At 40.0% G+C, this 25681-nt stretch overlaps 1 protein-coding gene across 2 annotated transcripts in view; it reads right to left on the bottom strand.

Moving 5' to 3' along the window:
* Positions 1–25681, bottom strand: part of CACNA1C (calcium voltage-gated channel subunit alpha1 C) — a 721739-nt gene that overhangs the window by 604442 nt on the left and 91616 nt on the right. For both annotated transcript variants that reach the window (XM_043517771.1, XM_043517767.1), the window contains exons 2-3: positions 8590–8911; positions 3022–3127 (exon numbers count right to left, since the gene is read on the bottom strand). In XM_043517771.1, coding sequence (XP_043373706.1) covers positions 3022–3127; positions 8590–8911 — 428 coding nt within the window. The remainder of the gene's footprint in view (positions 1–3021; positions 3128–8589; positions 8912–25681) is intronic.

Genomic DNA, 25681 nt, shown 5'->3' on the forward strand with positions numbered 1-25681 from the left:
TCAGACTGACTCTTTAAAAAAGAAAGGGATAACATAGTATATGCCCATCTGCACACAATATTAACTTACCCACAGTGAAATAGGACACACCCTTTCTATTGCAGAAATAATCCTCTGAGGTTCTAGACTCCTAAACTAGAGAATAAAATAAACTGACAGCTGAGTGTTTGCATCAAGCAAAAGTAGTCCACAGAATACATTTGGGTTTAGAACAGGAGTATGTTTGGTTTATAATCCTTCTCTCTGCACTTAAAGCCCTTCTTTCTCTGTCCCTTCCACACAGTTTGGCTATTTCAGTGCAAGAGCCCTCTGCTTTGCAGTTGATGAGCTCTGGAACAATTTTCTTCTACCTCTGTGCCCCATCAACTCTCCATCTCATTCCAAATCTCTGCAGAACACATCTTTTCACCCTTATCTAAACCTCTTAGCTCTGCTCTCCCTTAGCTATTGCTTAATATTTAACTAATTATATTCCACATTCTGTGAAGCATTTTGGAATGCACTGTGTGTGAAATAGGTTATACAATGTATTTTTTTTTAATTCCAGGGTACAAATATAAAAACCTGTGCACATCACCTTGTGGGAGAAAACAAAATGTTAACAGGTAGAACTGTGTACTGAATGAAATACAACTTGAAAGCTTAATTCAGCAAAGGGGAGGTTTCCCTTAGGATGAACCAACCAGGTTATGTCCTGACATTCTATTGATTTTAACGGAATGCCCCTTTTACAAGGGGCAGGACAAGAGGCCATTCAGCAGTCAATGGTCCAGGGCCCAGCACATAATGCAAAGTAAAGCCTTACTGCCACTGAATGAAACCCCACTTCACTGCCATTGGACATCTGACCTACCATGTGAGCCTTTGCTGACATTTTAAATTGTTATTCCACTGAGATCAAAAAACAACAACAACAGGATATAGGGAAACAGTTAATTTTTTTTCTTTCCCCTAACTCCCTAGACCAGCTGCCCAAATACATGAATTTTTTTTACCCAGCCCCAAGCAAAGTGGACACCTTTTACTAACCTATCCCTAGGAATTCTTGTATTTTATATTATATCACCCACAAATAAGGGGAGGTGTTTTGATAGGATGGTCATGGGATTAGGTGAGATATTAAACAGAGGTACCATATGTGTGCAACAGATCTCGCATGGCAGTTGCTCAACTTAATTTTAATCATTATGCCAGACAGGCCAACTTCAGTCTACCTGATCCTATTACCAAAGTTTATCTGAAATGTTACTCAGTTGCCATTATCCAGTAGTTTCATGATGCTGAAATAAGACAAGTATCCTCAGCCCAATTTAACTTAGCTCTGGAATAGAATGAAATTGAAGTCCTCCAAGCTTCAAATCTGCTTCACTTGCATCTTTTAATGTTATAATTCAAAATGTATAGTAGACAAGAAGATAACAGTATTCTGTTTATTGTAATGGCCATTAAGGGAAATTCCTGTTTGTATAAGATACAGAAACTATTGTTTGACTTTTATTACAAGATGCCCATTGCTGAAAAGGGACGTGTTTTACTGTTAAAGTAAATTATCCACACACCCACAAAACCCATCATCATCATCATCCAGCACTCTGTTTCCAACGGTTCAATCAGACAGCAAGACAAATAGCAATAGGTAATGATACCAACTCACAAACATCCTTGTTGAAAACCCAATATGAGTTTGAAGCTAAATGAAAAATGGCTGAAAACATATGAACAGGCACACACTTCTTCCCTGTTTTTAACTTTTTAAAGACGTTTCAAAGCAAGACGGTTGTTTGCAGCACCCTAGGCATAAGCAGACTAAGCAATTGTTTAGGGCCCCAAACAGCTCAAGGGGGGCCCCTATTCACTTTTTATTATAAGAACTTGCCTGTTTTAGTACTGGGGGTGGGCAAAAATATTCCTGCTTAGGACCCCCAATGGGCTAGCATCAGCTAGAGAGACAAGATGGGTGAGCTAATATCTTTTCTTGGTCAAATAAAAGGTATTACCTCACCTGCCTTTTCTCTCAAAGCAAAAAAATAAGTTTAAGATGTTACCCAGGATCTATGTTCCAGGAAAGATCTAAAGTCTTTGTTTTTACTGCAATTTGTTTTAGACAACTTCAAGAGAATATTTAATCAAAATGACCAGTTCCCCAGAGAATAGCGTGACATTTTTAACAGGTCATACATGCCAGCTGTCTCTGTTTAGGAGAAATGGCCATTATTTTCCCCACTCTATCCATCCAAAAGGTCTCTCATGTGACAGAGTTTCAACTGGGGTAAGAGAACAATATCTCAAGTCTTACCCTCCCAGAGTAAGACTTCATGCTTTCCCAATCAGATCATTAGATTTATTGACATAATATTTTCAGAGGGAAGGCTAAATTTTATTCTAATTCTGTGGATTGCATTCCAGACCTCTGTTTTGTGTTGTGCTCTGCCTTAACAGAGTTCTTTGCTATGACTTCACACTAAGCCAAAAGTAAACACTCCTTCCTTTTTCCATGGTCAACCTATCCCAAAATAGTGGCATTTGCATCAATGGAAACAGGAACAGCAATCTTCCCAGGCATGAGAAAAAAAGTCCTTCAAACACACACAAGTCCCAACGAGCTTCCTAGAAATTAGTCACCAAGCTGCACTGCTGTACATCGCCTGAGAGAAGGACCTTATCAATTACACAAAGGCACTTAATGAAACAAAGGCATAGCAATCTATAATTAAAGATAGTCTGTGCAAACACCTGTAGTTTAAATTTACCAAACACTTCTACAGCACACACATATTTACTAACCAAAACACCACATACAGGATTCAAACCGGTTTTTGAAATATTCTTTTCTACAACAGGCCTCGATGAGACAGGTGCTAATATGAATAAAGAGCAATACAGCATTCAAAACTAAAATCCACAGTTCTGTTGTATGAAGTTGATGCATGCCTTATTCTCTCCTTAGCTCCTGACAGACTCTCCAGTCAGTTTTAAACAAGGCCTACAAAAGAGTAAAATTGGACATCTGTGAGGACTTACCAGATTGGAATTGGTGGCATTGGAATCATCTTCTGGAAAGGGGATATAGATAGCTAAGGCCACACAATTGGCAAAAATAGTCAGTAAAATAATTATTTCAAATGGTCTGAGGAATGGAGTTAAGGAAGTTATTCTGAAATGCGTGCACACAAGTTAAAAAAAAAAAGATTTATAAGAATTCTGTTTAAAGAAAACATTCCAAGACCCTTATAGTCTGAAAAGAAACATATGCCTTTTTAAGTGCTTTTAGGAGGTCCCAGCCAAGTTTCTTCCTAATATGTCAAAAGCAGTGTAGGCCAGTCGCGTGCCAGAGTAAACACAGATTTCTTAAATCTTTTTTCTTCTTTTATTTAGATTGAATTTTACTTTATTTTCCCCTCATGTATAGTTGTGCTATTTTTAATAGAAATGCCTATTCAGACTGGACCTCTCTTTCCTTTTGTGATACAGTTTCTCTTGTCCATATACAGCTGTCATTTAGGACTATATATTTTAAATATTTTTGACAGCAGTTTAGCATTTCTTAACCCTGTTCCCTCACATTTCAAAGAGACATTTCAAAGAAGCACTAGGATCTGTAACAAATAGCTTGTGATATATTTTTAACACAGCGTCTCTTTCCTCAGTCTTGATCTCAAAAGGAATTAAGAGAGTGTGTGTGTGTGTGTGTGTGTTTAACCACAGGTTGTTTAAACAGCATGATCAAGGTTGTTAAGGCAAAAAGTGGCCCATCTTAAAGTTTTCATAGTGCACCACCTTATCTGAAGGATTCAAGCCAGGGATTTTTTTTTAAATAATCTATTTGCTGGAATAGGATTTTTTTAATTGTATTTTTGTGTACATTGGCTTCATGTGCAAAACAAATGACAGCCTAGCCAATATGTCAGGGATACTCTTCAGCCAAGCACACACTATGCCAGGGAACCTATGCAGGAGCATTTCAGCTCCATGGTGTGCGCACACACACACTTTTTAAAAATATACTTTTGGGGTGCAAAGCAAGGCCCAAATCCTGCACAACCACTTATACATATAGATCCCTATCCAATGTCCATTGAAACCAATGTGAGTCTTTCCACTGATTTCAGCAGGAATTAGATTGGAGCCACACTTAACTTTATGCACACATGGACTCATTGATCTTAATAGGACCACTCAGGTGCATAGAGTTACATACATAAGTGTGCAATATCAGGCCTAGAGCTGTGAAAATAACCAATTTTTTGGTTCACTGGCCAAACTGAAAAATCTAAGAAAAAATCAAAATTGTTTTAGATTGACCCAAAACGTAAATTGTTCAGTTTTCTCAGAGAAACAAACAGAAAACAAAACAAAACAAAACAATGAAAAAATAATTTATTTCAAGTTGATCAAAACATAATATTTCAATTTCAGGCATTCACCAAGCGGAGAAGCAGGTGGGAATATTTTTGACCCTTTTTACGCAATAGCCAAGTGTACTCATTCAGGATGTGGGGGACCCAGGTTCAAGTCCCTCCTCTGCCTGATGTGGAGCATGGATTTGAACTTGAGTCTCCCACATTGCAGGTGAATACCCTATTCAGTGGGTGGGTCTCAATCTCTCCTGCTGAACCTTTTCCACTTTATATAAATAGTCACTAGAGCAAGGGCAGGCAAACTATAGCCTGCGAAACAGATCTGGCCTGCAAGCCGTTTTAAGTTGGCCTGCGAGCCGCACCATGCGGGTCGGCCCCGCTCTGGCCGGGGCGCTGGGTCGAGGGCTGGACCACACAGCTCGGCCCGGGGGCCGCACCATGCAGCTCCCAGAAACCACGACATGGCCACCCTCTGGCTCCTACACGCTCCAGTGGGAGCTGCAGGGTCGGTGCCTGTGGATGGGGCAGTGTGCAGAGCTGCCTGGCCGTGCCTCCGCATAGGAGCAGGAGAAGGGACATGCCACTGCTTCCAGGAGCCACTTGAAGTAAGTGCCACTCAGAGCCTGAACCCCCTGAGCATCTCCCCATGCCCCAAATCCCTGCCTCAGCCCTGATCCCCTTCCCACTCTCCAAACCCCTTGATCCCATCCCAGAGCACCCTCCTGCATCCCAAACCTCTCATCCCCAGCCCCACCCCAGAGCCCGCACCCCAGCCCCAATTTTGTGAGCATTCATGGCCCGCCATACAATTTCTATTCCCTGATGTGGCCCTCGGGCCAAATAGTTTGCCCCCTCTGCACTAGAGCCTGGACATGAACCCAGGTGTTCCCCTCTCTGAGGTGAGTGCCCTACCCACCAAACTGTAGAGTTGCTCTCACTCTCAGGCCCGATGAATAAGTATTTATAAAAAGTGGTACAGCTTCAACAGGAGACATTGAGAGAGACGCACACCAGGATACCCTATAGTCCAGTAGTTAGGGAACTCACATGCAATGCAGGAACCTCAAGTTCGTATCCCTCCTCCATCTCAGGCAGAAGAGGGCCTTGAACCCAAGTCTCCTATATCCTGAGTGAATGCTCTGGGCTTGGGTAAAAGGGGAATATGGGCACCACCTCCAGTTTTGTGAGTGGCACCTATATCTCCATGTCACTCTAGCCTAAAAATTGTTGGGGGGGGCAAAAGGGGCTGAAAATTCAGTGAATTCAACACATGTTTGTGAATAATTTCTGGTTAACCAAAACTTAATTTTTTGGTGGTGAAATTTTTCTGATGAACTAGTTTATTCCAGCTCTAATCAGCACCCAAATTCTTGTTGGCTGCTGCTTTTTAAGGTCTTTTTCTGAAAGGAACAGTGTCAGTTTAGAAATTAAATACTGGAAACAAACATTTCTTTAACTATTGTATGCTACTAATAAGACCTTAGATTATGGAAAGTGGATGAATTTTTAAAATCCAGTTTGTCACCCTTTATGGCCTTTGTTTACTTTTTCTCTCTCTCTTTGGACAATCAATTATGATCCCAGTTCTGCAAAGACATGGATATGATTCCCAGTGTTTAAAGTTAAATACATGTCCAAGCCTTTGAAGAATCAAGACCAAAGTTGGTTTAACTTTTATTTATAGCCAGTTTTATTTCTGTGATCTTAATGCTGTAGTGTTTTGGGTTTCAAGCACTGTAGACGAATGTTTATTTTGTCTAAAAACCTTTTCACTGGAATGTCTTTTTTTAATTGTGGAGCATTTATATTGGTGTTAGGTTTTATAAAAGCTTAATATTTCCAAATTTAATTTTTGAGCCAAATGTAAATTGACAGTGTCTAAATGTTGCACTAGAGCAAGGATTGGTGTAAAATCCTGGCCCTTCTGAAGACACTGGGAGCACCACTGACTGGAAGCATACCCACTGAATTTCAGTAGGGTCAGGATTTTATCACAGATATATAAAAAGTGTACAGTTGGGAACCTTAAGGTACAATAGAATACAACTTTCCAGGTACTCACAGGCCAAGTTTTAGTCCTAACAACCTTGATAGCACCCCTTTAATAACTGTTACTATATCTATTACAATGGGAGACCTTGTACATATGTGACCAGACACATCTCAGAAGTAAGGCTTTGCAGGTTTGGACTTTTTCTTTTGTGGGAAGCTGCAAATCACAGCATAGGAAAATAAAAAGGCCATTAATGACATCTGATATTTATTTAACATCCTGTGTGCTTTGACTTTAAGTGTTCAGAACATTAAGCCCAGCCCTTCTAAATTATTTTAAATAATTGGGAATAGTCAGAGTGCAGAATAAGATGGAATCTCATCATAACCCTTTGATGATATTGAAATATTTTGTGGTTGTAAACACGAGACTTTCAGGGACAGTTTTTGGTTTGTTGGGTCAGAAGGGATAACAAGTAGCAAAACCAATCAAAGGGATTAAGAACTAGCATCCCAAAAAGGAAGGAATAGACTGGTAGATGCTTAAGGACATCTATGAACCCTTATTGACAGGGCCATTTTTAACATGTTCGCCATCTGAAAAAGAAGATTTTGTTTCAGCAAGGTCTAAACAGGTTAATAGTGCGGGGTTCTTCCCCATCTTTACATTTTGCCCTCCAAACCTCATTGGGAGCAACATCTAAATTAGCACATCAGATCTTAAAAACCATCAGTCAATTTCCATCATCCTACATGCTGTTGAGTTCTGAACTATCTTCATCAGAAAGGCCGATCCCAGCCCTGTTTCCCTTCCTCCCGCCAATCCTCTTGTCCTGTCCCTGGGATTTATTGAAGATCCCTGCCTACCTAGTGATTTTCTAACAATCATCATTTCTGATTAGTTTTGATTTATGTTGTTTTGAAAGTTTTTCTTTGTATTTTAATGTGTATTTCACTCCAGTGGGATTTGGGATACAGTTTGACAGACACTGTACAAAATAAAACTATATTATAAATTAGGTTCTGCTCCTTTTGTTGATGTAAATGGCCAAACTCTCATTGACTTTAAGGGGAGCAGGACTGGGCCCTTGAATTCTACTGCTCTGTCACACTGGTAATAGATATTATCTGACTGTCTGCCCCTTGCTCATAATGCTAGATCCAGACACCCACTCTCTAACTTTTACTGGATTGTTTATACTACAAGTCACACACTCATCCCCTAATCTCTCTCTCTTGCCCAGTTCCAGTTAACAGGCAAAATCGTGCTCACTTTACTCATGCGAATAGTCCTAGTGATTTCAGTGGAAATACTCCCATGAGTAAGGTGAACAGGATTTGGCCCAATCACAGAAAACACTTTATTATGTTTAACTCTTCCATGCCAATGCCACCCCCTTTTCTTTCCAGGATGCATACTGTACTATTTAGTGTGCCACCACGACTTACACAGCTCTTGAATTTTGAATCACATACCATCAAATTCTCTAAGGGTATGTTTGCACTGCTATTAAAAACCTGTGGCTGACCCCTCTGACTCAGGCTTACAGGGCTCAGGATGCAGGGCTGTTTCATTGCTGTGTAGGTTTCCAGGCTTGGGCTGGAGCCTGGGCTCTAGGACCCTGTGAAATTGGAGGATCCCAGAGCTTGGGCTGCAGCACAAGTCAACAGAATTGTTGCAGAAGTCAACACTGTTGACTTTTAATTGCAGAAGTTTAATTGCAGAAGTCAACACTGCAATTAAACAACCCTGCAGCTCGAGCCCAGTGAGCTCAAGTCAGCTGGTTTGGGCCTGCTGCAGGTTTTTAATTGCAGTGTAGATGTACCCTAAGTTACACAATAGGCAAAGCACGAGTAACTAAAAAAAGAATGTGATCCATTGCTATCATTCATATAATATGAGTCCAATTCTGCCCTCAGAGATCCTTGCACAGCTCACACTGATTTCAGCATAAGTTGTACATGCTTTCGTAAGGGCAAAATTTGATGCTAATTCCATCAGGCAAAACTTTTACTGCCTTCTGATATGCTGCAGTACAGTCAAGACTCTAGCCTAGTATAGTTGCCTAAACTTTTTGAGCACAACTGTTCTCAATGAATGCATCAGAGACTACTCATCGACTTCAGGTTCCCAGAGGTGCCCATCAGCCTAATGTATGTATTTATTCATATTTATGCACTGTGCCTAATGCACAGTAACAACTTGCTGGTTTCTATGTGACTACATCGAAAAGGATATTTCCATTCAACGATGCTGATGCATGCCCTCCGGATGGGATTTTTCAGCGTTAAACACAGCAATGCCCGGGGAGGACGTGTAGCTGTGGTTGTACCCTGTTTTTTCTGTTTCCCATACTGCTGTCGTTTCCTCTGCGTGGAGCTAGCTGTGGATATTGTTGCATTGCCAGCACTACCCATCAGTTTGGCCTGCCTGGCAGCATCGATAGCAGCCTGCCAGGACAGAGCTGCCCCTGGAGTAGGGATATGCTCTGGGGCAAGCCCTGCAGCTGCGTTGGCATTCATGTTGGCATGAGCTGGACGGGGACTCCCATAGTTGGAACCTAGGAATGAAAAACAAAGAAATATATTAAGCTATATTAGCAGGAGGAGGAAACATTACTTTGAAAGAGCTTAAGCTTCAGTAAAATAAAGATTTCAGGTTAAGTAAGCGTAGGGTATAAAGTTAACAAAAGCACTTCCCTTCAGTTCAACTTCTTCATTTTATGGGAATACTCTGCAGTATCAATCGCCTTGAAATACTCTCACATGAAAATCCATGGACATGGAGTTGTTTACAACCTTCAATCAATAAAATCACCAGGCACTCAATGTTAAAAGAAAATGTCCACCTTTCCCATCTTCTCCCACTCATTTAGCCAAGTTCAGTAGTTTGAAAGTTCATAAAGGTCAGGATAAATCTCACTCCTTCAGGACTAAATAGACTAATGTCATACATGTCAATGTATAGAATGACCCAAAATGGGGCGCATGCACACACAAAAACAGAGGCAGTTTGACCTGACATGTGTGCATAGGGGTAAAGGGGTCTTCAATTCTTTTCAACAGCATAGGGGACTGACATCATAGCTAATTTAAAACAAAAAAACAAAAAAAACCCCACTCCCAGGAGCTTAACAAAAACCCAGGAAAAGTGAAAATGTAAAGAAAGAAACTAAAAATAAAAACATAGCTTTAAAATTCCTTTTATGAATTCATTCCTGAGAGTATGTTGTGTTGGTGTCATGAACTGGAGACTTTTAAACATTATTTCTGTTGCTTGTATTTTAAAGAGACTGTCACATTTGAACAAACTAAAAAAAAACCCACCAAAACGTTACCATTAAAAGAAATTATTGCAGCCAATAAATTTTTAAGTACTCTTTCCCATTATTTAAGACATTTGTGTTTTACTAAAAGTTTTCAGACACCTTCTCCTTGATCGTGTACTGAAATAATGCAAACTCTAATTCACATATTCAGACCCAAATCACTATGTCTCTGACATCTGTCTGCTATCATTAAATTCCTGATGCCCCAAATCTTTAGCAAGATGACCTCACTGTAAGGTGAAATGGCACATGAGCTTTTGTTTAGCCACACCCTTTTGTGATACGTAAACAATGAGCCAAGTTCTAGCTGTGAACTACACATTTGCATGTGCCCAAAAGGAAAGCCTCAAAATTCTATTATATGTTTTTTATCTGTGAACTAGGCAGTAGCTCATGTTTTGGGATATTAGTAATTATATTAGGAAGCTGGAATGTCCTGTAGCAGTATAAATGTGAACCAATTATAATTACTCCTTCACTGCATATAAATAAATTATTCAACTTGTGAGAACACCAGCTATCCTTGAGAGACAGCAGTTCCCTTCACCGCTGAACAGGTGCTGCTGCTCTTCAGAAAGACATACTCGCAAAGGGGAGCAGAAGGGGAGAAACCAGAGGAATGAGTTAGATCATCTTACATAGCAGAGCTAGCTCATTACCTAACATTGACTGTGTTCCGCTTTAAGGAGGATTAATAAAGAAATCCAGTGATATTTAAGCAGGCAGACCAATTGAGTTCCTGTACAATTCTGGGACCAGAAGAAGGCAAGGGAAACAAAAGTGACCAGAAGAAGGCAACCTAGTACCTCCTATCCGTAGAATACATTCTGAGAGATGATTAAAAGTGGGGGAGGAAAGTTAGCAAGTTGCTTGGAAATCTTTTTTTTTAAATCTTCTGTAATTGTTGCTTTCAAATTGTCTATATAGTGTCAAGATACCACAGCAATAGCTGCATTATAAATGCATTAGAGTGAACAGAAAGATACAATTAATCTGTTGCAGTCTTCTGCTCTAATCTATGCCCCTAAGTAAAAAGCACATAAGATTTTAAAATACATCTCTCACTGAAAGAAGAGACAGAAAATTATTAGGTCAGCCGATGTTTTATTTCAGGTTTCAGAGTAGCAGCCGTGTTAGTCTGTATCCACAAAAAGAACAGGAGTACTTGTGGCACCTTAGAGAGACGGTGCCACAAATTCTCCTGTTCTTTCTGCTGATGTTTTATGTCAGCCATCTCCATGAGATTATCAAGCTGTTCTAGTTTTCTTCTCATAGCAGGAAAATTTTGAGCTTGTCTCCTGCTCTCTCTGTTATCTGAAGACCACACATCCACCCCACCCCAACCAAGTTCATTGCAATATGAGAATCCTTCGGGAGTCCCATCATATTTGAGGGAATAAAGATCTTCCAATACATGAAGACCTAAATAACATACTGAGATTCCGACTCAAATTCTTTTTAGATTGCAATGAAAGATTTTAAAGACTTGGGATTTCTCCAAGGATCAGTGGCAAGCAAGGTGGATGTCAAAGTCAATGACCCAAACACACAATCCATCCAGGACCCAACCAAAGATCCCAGCAGCTTTTCACTCTCATGGAATATAGAGTCCATTCTGAACTGTAATCTCATCTGATGGCAGATGTACCTACATCCTCCATAAGATATAATCCTATTTGTGACAGCAAAAACAAACTTCGAACTATGGAATGCCTTGTCGACCAATGTCCTCAGTGATCATATGTTGGTGATACCTCTGCCATTCACTTCATGTCACCTGAGGCAATCAACTGGACCACCAACCTAGATTTGGACATCTCACACATTACTCGTTTTTATGCCATATGAAAGAAGAAGACAACTGAAGACCACGTGGCTAGGCACCATGGGTTAAAGCTGATTAATAACGAAGGTGCAGTATGTTACAAAGAAAACAGAAGTGGACTAGAGCCAGAAATGTGGTGCTTCACACCCATACAAAACAGTCAGAGTACAGAAAAATAGATTTTAGGGCAGAGTACATAGGTTGCCTAGATCTTTCTAGATTAAACAGTTGGTAAAATGGCAGACAAAACACACTTTATATTTTCTATGCCTTGGTGAATTGGTGCACTATTACTGTGGGACAACAAGTCCCCAGCTCTTATCAATTATACTCTGGGTTAGTGTAGGGAGCCAGGGTGGTTTCCCTCTGAACCAGAGGGTAAAGAGCCACCCTCTCAGCCTGAGTGGGAGGGGCCAGACCAAGCTTACGCCAATCCCCAGAAGGGGAGGGGTGGAACAGAAAGTACAAAGGGCGGGTCCCTTTGCCCAGTAGCAGCAGCACCAGGGAGGGAGACAGACACAGGCTGCTGGCTGTTCCCTCCAGACCCTGCTGCCGACCCTGGGGAGGCCCTGGGCCAGGAGGAACCTGACCGGGAGGAAGAACTGAGCCGACCAGGATGGCTAGCCGCTGAGTACCTGGAGGACTTGGAGGAGCCAGGCTGTAACCCGGGCCAGCGTGAGCCCAACACAGAGGGGGAGCTGGAGCTAAAAGCAGCTGAATACCCAGATGAGCTGGAGGGACCAGAGAGGCCCACTTGAGAGACCGGGTAGGAAGTAGCCCAGGGGCTGAACTGCACAGTGTGGTGGGTATATTTGGTCAGCGGGGCGTGGGAGGCTCTCCGCTGACCCAGCGGCGGGACCCTCGCCTCCCGCCACTGTCCGGGCCCTGCGCTGGAATGCAGTGAAATCAGGTGGCCTGCGTTCCCCTACCCCGGCCAACCTGCCTTGGGTAGCAGAATCGTGCGCTGGAGACCCATGCCAGCGCTCCCCTGCCTGAGGGGCGCGCTGGAGACCCGTGCCGGCGCTCCCCTGCCTGAGAGGCACGCTGCAGACTTGTGCCGGCGCTCCCCTGCCTGGCAAATACCCCAAAATCTTCCAAAGGAGACAACTCTGCAGCCACATGAAAGAATTTGGAGGATATGAATGGAGGTATTGCAGAACTGAGTTGGACCCTTATGGTCAAACATATACTCAACAAAAACAGGGAATCATAAGTTGATGATGCTGAAATAGCTTTATCTCTTTGTATTCTAGTATTTAGTGTCTTCTAGTTGGGGCAGGAGGGAGAGGTCACAGAACAATGAGTGAACCAACATACAAGATATGCTCTAAGATAAGTCACAATAACTTAAACTACTTTTATGGAATTATGTCTGACCCACAAAAGTCTATTTTGCCAGGATTTTTTGTTTGTATCCAATTATTAGACACTAATATCCCCTTTTACATAGGTAAGCAAAGATTAGCATCATTGAAGTGCTCCTGCACATATAGGAACTTAAACAGCATGAATATCTGACATTACATTCACAGTCTCTCTCAGTCAACATATTCGATTTCAAAATTGAGCTTCAAAACAAAAACAACTGAACAGTGTTGGAAAGAGCTACAATAGACCTCAGACGTTTCTGTTGTCTGTTTCAGGTGATACGGCCTTTAAAGATTACATTTCTCTTTATAAGCATGTTTTTGAATTAACACAATTCAGATTAATTGTTTACTAAGGGCATAATCCTGTACTTTCAATAAAGGCATTATAGTCTCACTGACCGGCTAATTTACTTTCTGTGGTTAAGACTGCAATAGTGCAGATGCTGAATTCCTCTTCTCACCCCCTTCAATTGGCAGGATGATGATGACCTATCACCATCAAGGATTTTCCGACTCTGTATGGTTTCTTCCTCTGCTTCTCCAGTTTGACGAATTCCATTCTGAAAATCTGGTAACCTACTCGCCTCTCTCTCGCTCACCAAATAGGTGAGTATCTTATTAAAGCTTAGTTTGAAAAGCCAAGTAGGGTGGGAATCAGTACTGCCTCGATAGGCCCAAAAAAAGCAAATTAGCTTGTAATTTGCCTTTCTGTGGCTCAGTTGTGACAATGTACAACTGTATACCAGTACCCTATTTAAAAAACAACAAACAACAACTCATGAAGGAGAACAAGGAACACCAGCCTTAACTAGGAAAGGAAGTCTGAGAATTATGCAGCAGGAGGAGGGGAAGCACATTTCCCAATAAGCCTGCTGAACACTATGCCTGCTGAATGCAACTACCTGCTAGATTTTTTTTTTAAAGTGAGACCCTTCCCCAGGTACAAGGCCTGATGAAATACATCCTAGAATATTCAAGGAGTTGACTCAGGATATATCTGAGCCATTAGCGATTGTCTTCAAAAAGTCCTGGAAGATGGCAGAGATTCCAGAGGACTGGAAAAGAGAAAATAGTGCCCATCTATAAAAAGGGAATAAGGAAAACCCAGGGAATTACAGACTAGTCATCTTAACTTCAATACCCGGAAAGATAATGGAGGAAATAATTAAGCAATCAATTTGCAAACACTTACAAGAAAATAAAGGTATAAGTAACAGTCAGCATGGATTTGTCAAGAACAAATCATGTCAAAGCAACCTAATAGCTTTCTTTGACAGGGAAACATGTCTTGTGGAGAGGGGAGAAGTGGTAGATGTGATATATCTTGACTTTAGAAAGGCTTTTGATATGTCTCATGTTACCTTCTCATAAACAAACTAGGGAAATATAACCTCAATGGAGCTACTATAAGGTGGGTACATAAATGGTTGGAAAACCATTCCCAGAGAGTAGTTAACAGTGGTTCAGTCAAGCTGAAAGGGCATATCGAGTGGTTCCTGCAGGGATCAGTTCTGGGTCCAGTTCTGTTCAATATTTTCATCAATGATTTAGACAATGACAGAGAGAGTATACTTATAAAGTGTGCAGATGGGAGGGGTTCCAACTGGTTTGGAGGATAAGATTAAAATTCAAAATGATCTGGACAAATTGGAGAAATGGTCTGAAGTAAATAGGATGAAATTCAATAAGGACAAATGCAAAGTACTCCACTTAGGAAGAAACAATCAGCTGCACACATATAAAATGGGAAATGAGTACCTAGGAATGAGTACTGTAGAAAGGCATCTGGGGATCATACTGGATCAAAAGCTAAATATGAGTCAATAGTCTAACACTGTCGCAAAAAACCAACAACAATAATCATCATTCTGGGGTGTATTAGCAGGAGTGTTGTAAGAAAGACACGAGAAGTAATTCTTCCGTTCTACTCCACGCTGATTAGGCCTTAACTGGAGTATTGTGGCACTCAGAATTGGACACATTTCATGAAAAATGTGAACAAATTGGAGAAAGTCCAGAGGCGAGCAACAAAAATGATTAAAGGTCTAGAAAACATGACCTATGAGGAAAGATTGAAAAAACTGGGTTTGTTTAGTCTGGAGAAGAGAAGGCTGAGAGGGGACATAACAGTTTTCAAGTACATAAAAGGTTGTTACAAGGAGGAGGGAGAAAAATTGTTCTCCTTAACTTCTGAAGATAGGACAAGAAGCAATGGGCTTACATTGCAGCAAGGGCAGTTTAGGTTGGACGTTAGAAAAAATGTCCTGTCAGGGTGGTTAAGCACTGAAATAACTTGCCTAGGGAGGTTGTGAAATCTCCATAATTGGAGTTTTTAAGAGCAGGTTAGACAAACACCTGTCAGGGATGGTTTAGATAATACTTAGCCATGAGTGCAGGGGAATGGACTAGATAACCTCTTGAGGTCCCTTGCCATCCTACGATTCTATGATTCTATAATCTGCCAGACTGAGTTGCACTGAGAAGGAATTTTTCTAGGTTATCCTGTCCTAGGAAATAATGAGCTCCAATTTCTCCTGAAGGACTTCCATTTTCCTGGCCAACAGAAAGAAAACCAAAACCCCTCACTTCAACAAGCATTTCCAAGCCTCTTGAGAGAGGCTGCTGGTGGCAACTGGGGTCAGCTTTCTATTTCCAAGCTGGAGAACACATTTCCCTTCTTTGAACCATGGCCCACTACAACAGTTGTGAAAATTCAGCTGCCACAGCAACCTAAAGATCCTATTACTAAGAAGAGTATTTGCATTCATCCCAAGTAAGCCTCTGGAAGTAGTGGAAGAAATGTGAGAGAACCAATTATATATGTATTTGAAGGAATAACTAGCAGCAGCTTTCAAATAAAACAACAGTTCTGCTGAAATAAATGCAGTCTTCCGAAGAACACACTAGATCAAATAGGTATTTCTAATACAAATGGCATACGAGTTGACTAATGTTTGCCATTGGTACCAGTTATTCATGTAATGCTACATTAAACCAGTATCTGTTGCTTTTAAGCATTTCTAGTGTGCCTATCACCATGGTATCTATGCACTAATATGTGCTGTATCTGAACCACACGTCACGAACACAGTGTATTCCATGTACTTGCTGGCACAAACTCCAAGCACAAATACTAGTATGTGACTAACAGAGAGCTTTCTTGCTTACATGCACTTTTTCACATCTATCAGCTAAATCAAATATGCAAATTCAGGAGTCAGCACTCAGGGACATTGACCTAATACCTCTCTGGTATAACTCCTTTGATTTCAATGGAGACCAGGGATTCATGTGGTGCATTTTATTGGTTTGATACTATCTGACAGACCTCGGGTCCACAAACTAGTGAATGGATTATATTCATCTGCATGTAGTTTTTTCATCCGTGATTTTGTAATATGGATAATATTCTTCATTTAGTAAGTAATCAAAATATAATTTATTACCAGCTGCCAATAGAAGTTCAAAATAGTCCTCACTTTATTAAATGGTCTCAGAATACCACTTATGAAAGAACACAAGAATACAAAATGAAAGACAATATGTGCCTGTGTGTACATGTGCACACACGTGTGCATGGTAAAACAGCAGCTTTTTCTAGCCAGCCTCTGGAAGCAAAAGGCACATCAGAACTTGTTTTTTCAACTGAGGCATGTCACAGATGAAAGACCACCTTGTGACATTCCTTTTCCTTCACAAAAAGCCATGCCACAAAATCCTGCAACCCTAACTACAACACTACATAATAAATATTGGTTGAGTTTTTCTGATATGGAAATTTTGCATATTCCTGTCACAAAGAGACTATCAGACACAGGGACAAATGATTATTTACAGGTGATATATATTCTCTACATAATTTAGACCCTGGAAGTTTGCTGATTTTTACATCCGATAATGCTATTTACAGTTACTGTGATGCCTATATCATACTCAATCAAGAAATGGGTTGGAAGCCTGTTTTCAGTGGCATCATGCAAACAGTGAATAAATAACATAAAATAGAGATTGTTGCATGGGCCAAGATGTGTGTTAAACATGGCATGTATTTAGACTCATAAACTTTAAGGTCAGCAGGAACCATCATGATCATCTTAGTCTGACCTCTTGCACATTGCAGGCCACAGAACCTTGTCCACTCATTTCTGTAATAGACCCCTAACCTCTGGCTGAGTTACTGAAGTCTTCAAATCATGATTCAAAGACTTCAAGATACAGAGAATCCACCAATTACACTAGTTTAAACTTGCAAGTGACCTGGACCCCATGCTGCAGAGGAATGTGAAAAACCCCAGGGTCTCTGCCAATCTGACCTGGGAGAAAATTTCTTCCCATTCACAAATATGGCAATCAGTTAGCATATGGGCAAGACCCAGCAGCTAGACACCTAGGAAAGAACTCTCTGTAGTAACTCAGAGCCCTCCCTGTCTAGTGTCCCATCTCCAACTATTGGATATATTTGCTGATAGCAGTCGCAGATCAGCTACATGTCATTGTAGGCGGTCTCATCATATCATCCCCTCCATAAACTTATCAGGCTCAGTCTGGAGGCCAGTTGGGATTTTTGCCCCCACTGCTCCCCTTTGAAGGCTGTTCCAGAACTTCACTCCTCTGATGGTTAGAAACCTTTGTCTAATTTCAAGCCTAAACTTGTTGATGGCCAGTTTATAGCCATTTGTTCTTTTGTCAACATTGGCATTTAACTTAAATAACTCCTCTCCCTCCCTGGTATTTATCCCTCTGATGTATTTATAGAAAGCAGTCATATCTCCTCTCAGCCTTCTTCTGGTTAGGCTAAACAAGCCAAGCTCTTTGAGTCTCCTCTCAAAAGATAGGCTTTCCATTCCTCGAATCATCCCAGTAGCCCTTCTCTGCACCTGTTCCAGTTTGAATTCATCTTTCTTAAACATGGGAGACCAGACCTGCACACAGTATTCCAGATGAGGTTTCAGATGATACTAACATTTCTCTGTCTCTACTGGAAATACCTTGCCTGATGCATCCTAGGCCTCCATTAGCCTTTTTCAAGGCCCCATCACAGTGGCAGTTCATAGTCATGCTGTGATCAACTAATACACTCAGGTCTTTCTCCTCTTCCAACTGACATGTTCCCACCTTATAGCAAAAATTCTTGTTATTAGTCCCAAAGTGCATGACCTTGCACTTTAGACTATTAAGTTTCATCCCATTTCTATAACTCTGCTTTTCAAGATAGTCCAGATCTTCTTGTATGATATTCCGGTTCTCCTCCCTATTGGCAATACCTCCCAATTTTGTGTCATCCACAAATTTTATTGCCACACTCCCACTTTTTGTGCCAAGGTCATTAATAAACAAGTTAAATAAGATGGATCCCAAGACTGATCCCTGAGGGATTCCACTAGTAACCTCTCTCCAGCCTGACAGTTCATCTTTCAGTATGATCCATTGTAGTCTTACCTTTAACCAGCTCCTTATCCACCTTTCAATTCTCATATTAATCCCCGTTTTCTCCAATTTAACTACTAACTTCCCATGTTTAAGGATATCATATGCCCTACTGAAATCCAGATAGATTAGATCTATTGTATTTCCTTTATCTAAAAAGTCAGTTTTCTTCTCAAAGAAGGAGATCAGGTTGGTCTTGCACAATCTATCTTTTGTAATTTTATCCCAATTACCATTTACCTCTATGTCCTTAATTATTTCTCTTTCAAAATTTGTTCCAAGACCTTGCATACCATTGAGGTCAAACTAACAAACCTGTAGTTTCCTGGAATACTTTTTCCCCTTCTTATAAATAGGAACTATATTAACAATTCTCCAGTCGTAGGGTACTACCCCGAGTTTACAGATTCATTCAAAATCCTTGCAATTGGCTTGCAATTTCATGTCCCAGTCCCTTTAATATTCTTGGATGTAGATTAGCCAGGTCACCCGATTTAGTCCCATTAAGCTGTTTGAATTTGACTTCCACCTCGGCTGTGGTAACTTCTACTTCCATATCATTGTTCCCATTAGCCACCCTGCCACTACCTCTAAGCTCTTCATTACCCGTATTAAAAACTGAGGCAAAGTATTTGTTTAGGTGTTGGACCATGGCTAGATTATCTTTAATCTCCACCCTATCCTCAAATACTTAGAGGTCCCACTTCTTTCCTTGTTTTCTTCTTATTTATATGGCCATGGAACCTTTTACTATTGTTTTTTAATTCCCTTTGCAAGGTCCAATTCTGCTTGGCTTTTGGCACGTCTCACTTTATCCCGACACTTTCTGACCTCCAAGAGGTAGGTTACCTGGCTGATCCTTCCCATCTTCCATTCCTTGTAGGCTCTCTGCTTTCTCTTATCACCTGTCTGAGATGTTTGATCATCCAGCTTGGTCTACAACTCTTCCCACAAATTTTTTCCCCTTCCTTGGGATGCAGGCATCAGATAGTTTCTGCAACTTTGACAAAATAATTCCAAGCCTCCTCCACATTCAGATTCTTGAGTTCTTCAGTCCAGTTCACTTCTATTACTAATTCCCTTAATTTTTTTTAGTTTACCCTTTTGAAATCAAGAACCCTAGTTGCAGATCTATTTTTGTTTATCCTTCCATTTAGTTTAAACTGAATTAGCTCATGATCACTAGAACCAAAGCTGTCCCTTACAACCAGTTTTTCTATGAGGTCCTCAGTTTCCAGAGATCTGGAAACCCCAGCAGAAGTCAGCTTACACAGAGATTTTCCCTGACCAACTAAACAATGAACAGTACAAGTTATTTTGACTTCAGTGGGTGAGATTGTGCCTTTAAACTGCTGCTTCCAGGGCCTCTGTGTACTTGCACACATCCAGTCAGTAGCTTTCAGAGGCATTATGCCTAAAGCAGGCATAATGTGTCTGGGAGGGCTGGACAAATGCATAAAGTATCATCAACTTCTATTCCACTTAATGTGTGCAACATGTACTCCCTCTGTGTCTGCCCACATCTGATAGGTATGGTGCAAAGCCATCATTTCCCTTTCTCATCATTTGAGATTTCTAGCACCGTTCTTTGCACTTGAATTTCCTGTTCCTTGTGTCTGGGAGTACATAGACTGAGATTGTACCTGGCCCCTAAGCAAGGTTGCAAAGGGTGAAGGGAAAGCTCATGCAGGAACTCTCCCTACCTAAGTATCTCTGCACCTCACTCCCATAGGGCAGATGTAGATCCCTTGGGATCCCAGCATTCCCAGGATCAGTCACTCTGGCATTGAGCCTATTTGTCCAGTAATCTGGGGCTTATACACACTTTCCAACCACATAAACAGTGCTCAGAATTTGGCCCTAACAGAAAATATGGGTAGACTTAAGTTATAGCTACATTTTCTCACAAATATTTTAAAATGTCTTTTCATTTTACTTATGTTAGCAGCTGAGTTCAGAGCTCTAAGCTTCCCTAACACCTAAAGCAGAACTTGCTGCATTGTCTTAAGTATTAAGATACACCAACTCCTGTAGGAGAACCCAGGTAAAATAAGTCAGACCTACATTTTCAGAAGGGACTAGTATTTTGAGGGCCCCAATATTTGGGTGCAAAACATTTGACACTTTAAAGGGGCCTAATATTCATAGGCAGGTGCTCAGCACTTTCTGAAAAGCAGACCTCTTTAAGGTGTCAAGCTGGGCCCCAAAAAGTGCAAACACCTGAAAATTTAGACCTCAGAATTTACTTATAAATAATTTTGTAATGTTAAGATTACATATCTAATATCCTAATGAATTAAGGGGGCACTATTTACTTGAAATATAGTTAGTTTAAAAGGAAAGTGAGTTAAATAAAATAAGTACTAAACCAGACCTTAAGTTTCTCTGTTAATCTTTTTGTTTTTACAGTCACATTTTCTTGTTTTTAAAGTATTTTTCTCTCCTCTGTTGCTGTGGAAAAGACCCTCACAACAGGAAAAACTAACTGTACAGGGAAAATAATGAAACTGACTATACACAAAGTTCTGTTAAATACACAAAGTTAACCAAATGATAAAACACAAATCTTTTTTCTAACCCCATTCAGTTTTATTAATATTATTTTTAATTAATATTATAGAAGGTTAAAATATTCAGACAGATGGGTGCTTTTTAACTTGACAGTGTTCCCTTAAGGTCTTAGAGAGCGAAAGAAAAAAAACACTTAGCAGCTCCTGGATTAGAAGAAAGAAGGGGAACGGATGTTGCCCCAGTGGCATCATCCCACTTTCCCTCAACTCACAACAACGCCTGCACGGGTACCTGTGTGGGATTTGACCTTTACAGGTTGGGAGGGGGCAGAGGAAATCCAATCTCCCTGGAATTGCCCCTTCACTGAACCTGCAGAGATGTAATGAATGAATTAATGTTGACTGATACATGAGAATGAAAAACTCAGCTTGAGTCTTAGATTTCAGCAGATAGAAAAAACATCTTTTTTACTCATAAACTGAGCATATTTGATCTGGAATCATTAAGACAACTGTATTTTTACAGAGGCACTTTTTACAGTAGAACTGCACTTTATTAAATCATTTGGGTATTTTTAAAGCATTTAAGTTTATCTTTAACATGCCCACATTTCTCTGACATACTTTTGTATTTTCTGATATCCTCTTGGAATGTGTTCAGAGTCTGAAAATTGAGCATGTGAGATATCCAGATGCAAAAACAGACACTGACACTGCTCTGCAAATTTCTGCCCTAAATTAGGCACTGAATCAGAAGGTTACATCTGCAATAAAGAAAAAAAATGTACAGGCAGAACTGTCTGCTAGCATGAAGCATGTTCAATGATAATAAAAGGTGAGAGATGTTACGAAAGGAGGATCCCTCACAGCAATGTTATGAGTAAAAAACACAATGTCTGGCTTGCATCTTAGGTTGAGAGCTGTAATGCATAACCCTGAAATAGTTTTTATGTCACTAGCTGTCTATACAAACATTGTTAACCAACCATTCTGACCTTTTCTGCAGTGGGTGCAGACAAATGCACGAGACAGTCTCTATAGCTTCTTTCTAAAAATATAAATTCCTGTTTATACAAAAGCAGATCCATTGATCATTTCTGAATACACACATACACACACACACAAAATCCCTGATCAACAGAAAAACATGGCAACAGTAGCTACAAACCAGGATTGTAGAACTCTCAATTAAAAGTTGTTGGGTAATTACTATGTGAATGCTATTTAGGCAGTATTGCTAATCATTGATCAAGTTCTATGACTTTTTAATAGGCCTCAGCTCATACTGAAGTCAATGGAAGTTAAAGCTTCTCAGCACCTGTAGATATAATAGGGCAGGAACGACCCTGAAGAGGTCATCTAGTGAGTCCAGCCCCTTCCACTGAGGCAGGACCAAGTATACCTAAACCATTCTTGATAAGTGTTTGTCTTATCTATTCTTAAAAAGCTCCAATGATGGGGATTCCACAACCTCCCTTGGAAGCCTATGCTAGATCTTAATTATCCTTCTAGTTAGAAAGTTTTTCCTAATATCTAATCTAAATCTCCCATGCTGCAAACTAAGCCATTTACTTCTTGTACTATCCTCAGTGGACATGGAGAACAATTGATCACCAAATTCTTTATGTCAGCCTTTTACATATTTGAAGACTATTTTCACGTTCCCCCCTCAATCATCTCTTCTCTAAACTAAACATTCTCATTACTTTCATCATAGGTCACATTTTCTAAACCTCTTATTTTTATTGCTCTCCTCTGGACTCTCCAGTTTGTTCACATCTTTCTTGAAGTGTGATGCCCAAAACAGGACACAGTAGTCCAACAGAGGCCACATCAGTGCCAAGTAGAGTGGAACAATTACTTCCTATGTTTTACATACAATGCTCCTGTTAATATACCCCAGAATATTTGCCTTTTTTTCAACTGCATCATATTCTTGGCTCATTAAATTTGCAATCCTCTATAATCTCCAATCCTTTTCTGTAGTACTGCTGCCTAGCCAGTTATTCTCCATTTTGTATTTGTGAATTTCCTTCCTAAGTGCTGTGTTTTGCACTTTATTGAATTTCTTATTGATTCAGACTGATTCTCCAACTTATCAAGATCATGTTGAATTCTAATCCTGTGTTCCAAAGTGCTTGAAACTTCTCCCAGCTTGATGATACTCACAAATTTTATAAGTATTCTCCACTACACCATCAAAGTTATTAATTAAAATACTGAATAGTACCAGACCCGAGACGAAGCTCTGTGGGACCCTACTTGATACGTCCTCCCAGTTTGACAGAAAACCATTGATAACTATTCTTTGAATATGATCTTTCAACTGGTTGTGCACCCATCTTCTAGTCATTTCATCTAGACCATAATTTCCCTAGTTTCCTTATGAGGATGCCATGTGTTACTGTGTTAGAAGCCTTACTAATGTCCACATATATGATCTCTGCTGCTTACTCAAAAAGAAATTATGTGTTTGATGTAGAAATTATTAGGAGAGTTTCTTTGCCCTGTGCTATGCAAGTGGTCATACCAGATGATCATAATGGTCCCTTCTGGCCCTAAAATCTATTAGTTATTCATGGACAGTTTGAGAACAGCAGAAGACTCTATGAAGTTATGTTGCGATTTAAAGTAAATTACTTCCAAATAACTCTCTTAAATGTCCCCTTTTATGATATATATGGGTCTATAAGAAGAAACATCCAACAACCTCTCACACAGATCCGGGTCTCTATTGTCATCATTATTCCAAGTTATTTGCAGCGTAACTGTTTAATCAGGAAATTGGTGTTATAGAACAGTTATGTTACTTTAAATAAATCAATCACAGTTAAATCTAAACATTTCTTGCATTCTCTCATCTCATGTTTTGGGTCATTCTACCACATCTCGGCATTTGCAGGTGGAGAGCATTCAGGATTAAATGAAGAGGGAAAGCATTATGGGTAAGTGGATGCAAAATTACAGTGATGCATCCTGAAAAGGAATATATGTTCGCAATTTCTGCAAAAGCTCTACACTATAAGCTACTGGATGTGATAGCATGTTATTTCTTCCGTTTTTTAAAAGATTTTCCTACTCTGGAACCTCAAATCATTTAATAAACACTGTACAAATGAGACAATGAGGTGAAACCTACAGACTGGACTGCAGCCACCATTTTGAGCCAGTCCACAATTTTTGTGAATGGATTTTCTTGCTGATGGTTTTCTGGAAGTGAAACTAATAAGACTCAACAGAAGTCATTTCACATAAGTGGAGTAGGCCACAGCAGACTACCACATCTCAGAGGACGGCAAGTGTTTCACCTCTGTCATCATACTGCCTCTGCAAAAAACACAAACTCAGAATTCCATTTATAAAACGGAAGTTATAGGCTGTGGAAAAAGAGGTTTTGAAGAGAGGATATGTAAAGATATGAAGAATACACTATGCCCCTATTTGGTAGAGCTTCCAAAAGATATAGTGTGTATGATAGAATGTGGGTTTTATAACGATATAAAGAATATATTACTTGCCCTGACTAAGTGATATGATCTCTTCTGAAATAAAAAGAATATTTTGCCATTTGTAATGTCAACTGTTGCACATTTCACTAACAAATTTAGGAATAAAGACACCTAAGATTTACCTTAGATGGAACATACTTTATGAGAATGACAGAATTCAGAGGCAAATATATTATTTCTCTCATTCTTCTGAGATTTTGTTTCATTATCTATTTATGGAAAAGCCATGACCAAAACTTGTTCTAAATAAAACTGACTCCAGCAAAAAACTGAAATGTCTTTTTAGGTAATTTTATGTTATATGTAACACACACAGATACAACTAAAAGTTAGTCCACCAACTCTAAGGATTATATATTTAGCACGATTAAAAAGTATTTAATCTAAGGAATCCATTAACAGAAGTCGTGGCTAAATCTCCATGCAGAATAATTACTTTTAAAGGGCTCATACAACATCTGCACCTACTGGTGAATCTCACTAAAAAAAAAAAGTCTTAATAATTGAAAAATATTTTGCTCTAAATTCTTTTAATATGTATCTTTAGACTAGAGTTTAATAGTTTTGGGCACTATAATTAGAAAGCATGGGTCATACAGGACATTAGCACATCTCTCTCTTATTGCATGTTTTCCTATCCCTTTCAAAACTCAGTATAATGTAACTAGATCAGTGCCATTCAGTCATTTATTTATTCTGGTCCATTGAGTGAATAATACCTCTGCCTACATACACAGAGCACACCAACACATATGTCCAAGACATTAGAATGGCTCCAAAAAAGGGGTATTCCAGTTTCTTAAGTACGTAATATGCATTTTCATAAGAATATTTTTAAAGGAATAAAAGAAATTTAAAACCCTGTTTCAGTTTCGCTGAAGAGATGACAGATAGCTAGAACTAAACAAATCTGTACCAACAGGTTTCTGTTGAAGTCACAATGGAGACTACAGTTTGCAGCACCAACTACCACCTTTTCAAATGCCTAGCTGAGATGAACACATGGATCAAAAGCAGCTGGCTGAAGCTGAACCAAGATAATATGGAGCTGATTCTAGTAGGAACAATGAGGAACAAAAGAACTCACCTCCTCACTAACTACAAATCCATTGAGAGCTTCTGCACACAGATTGTTAAAATGGTTCTCAGCTGTGAGGTTCTCTTGTGCTCCTCAATGCTATTGGAGGCACGTAGACACAGCAGCAAGGATGTCCATTTCTATTGGCAGCTGATCAGAAGATTGTTCCCCTTCCTGTCAGACTCAGCCTGGGAATGCTGACCCCTGGATTCATGAGACCCAAGCTTGATTACTACAATACACATCTAGGAATGAAACCACAATCCTGAATAGGCTGCAACTG

The sequence above is a fragment of the Dermochelys coriacea genome, chromosome 1 (genome assembly GCF_009764565.3).
Source record: "Dermochelys coriacea isolate rDerCor1 chromosome 1, rDerCor1.pri.v4, whole genome shotgun sequence".
NCBI classification, from domain to species: Eukaryota; Metazoa; Chordata; order Testudines; family Dermochelyidae; genus Dermochelys; species Dermochelys coriacea.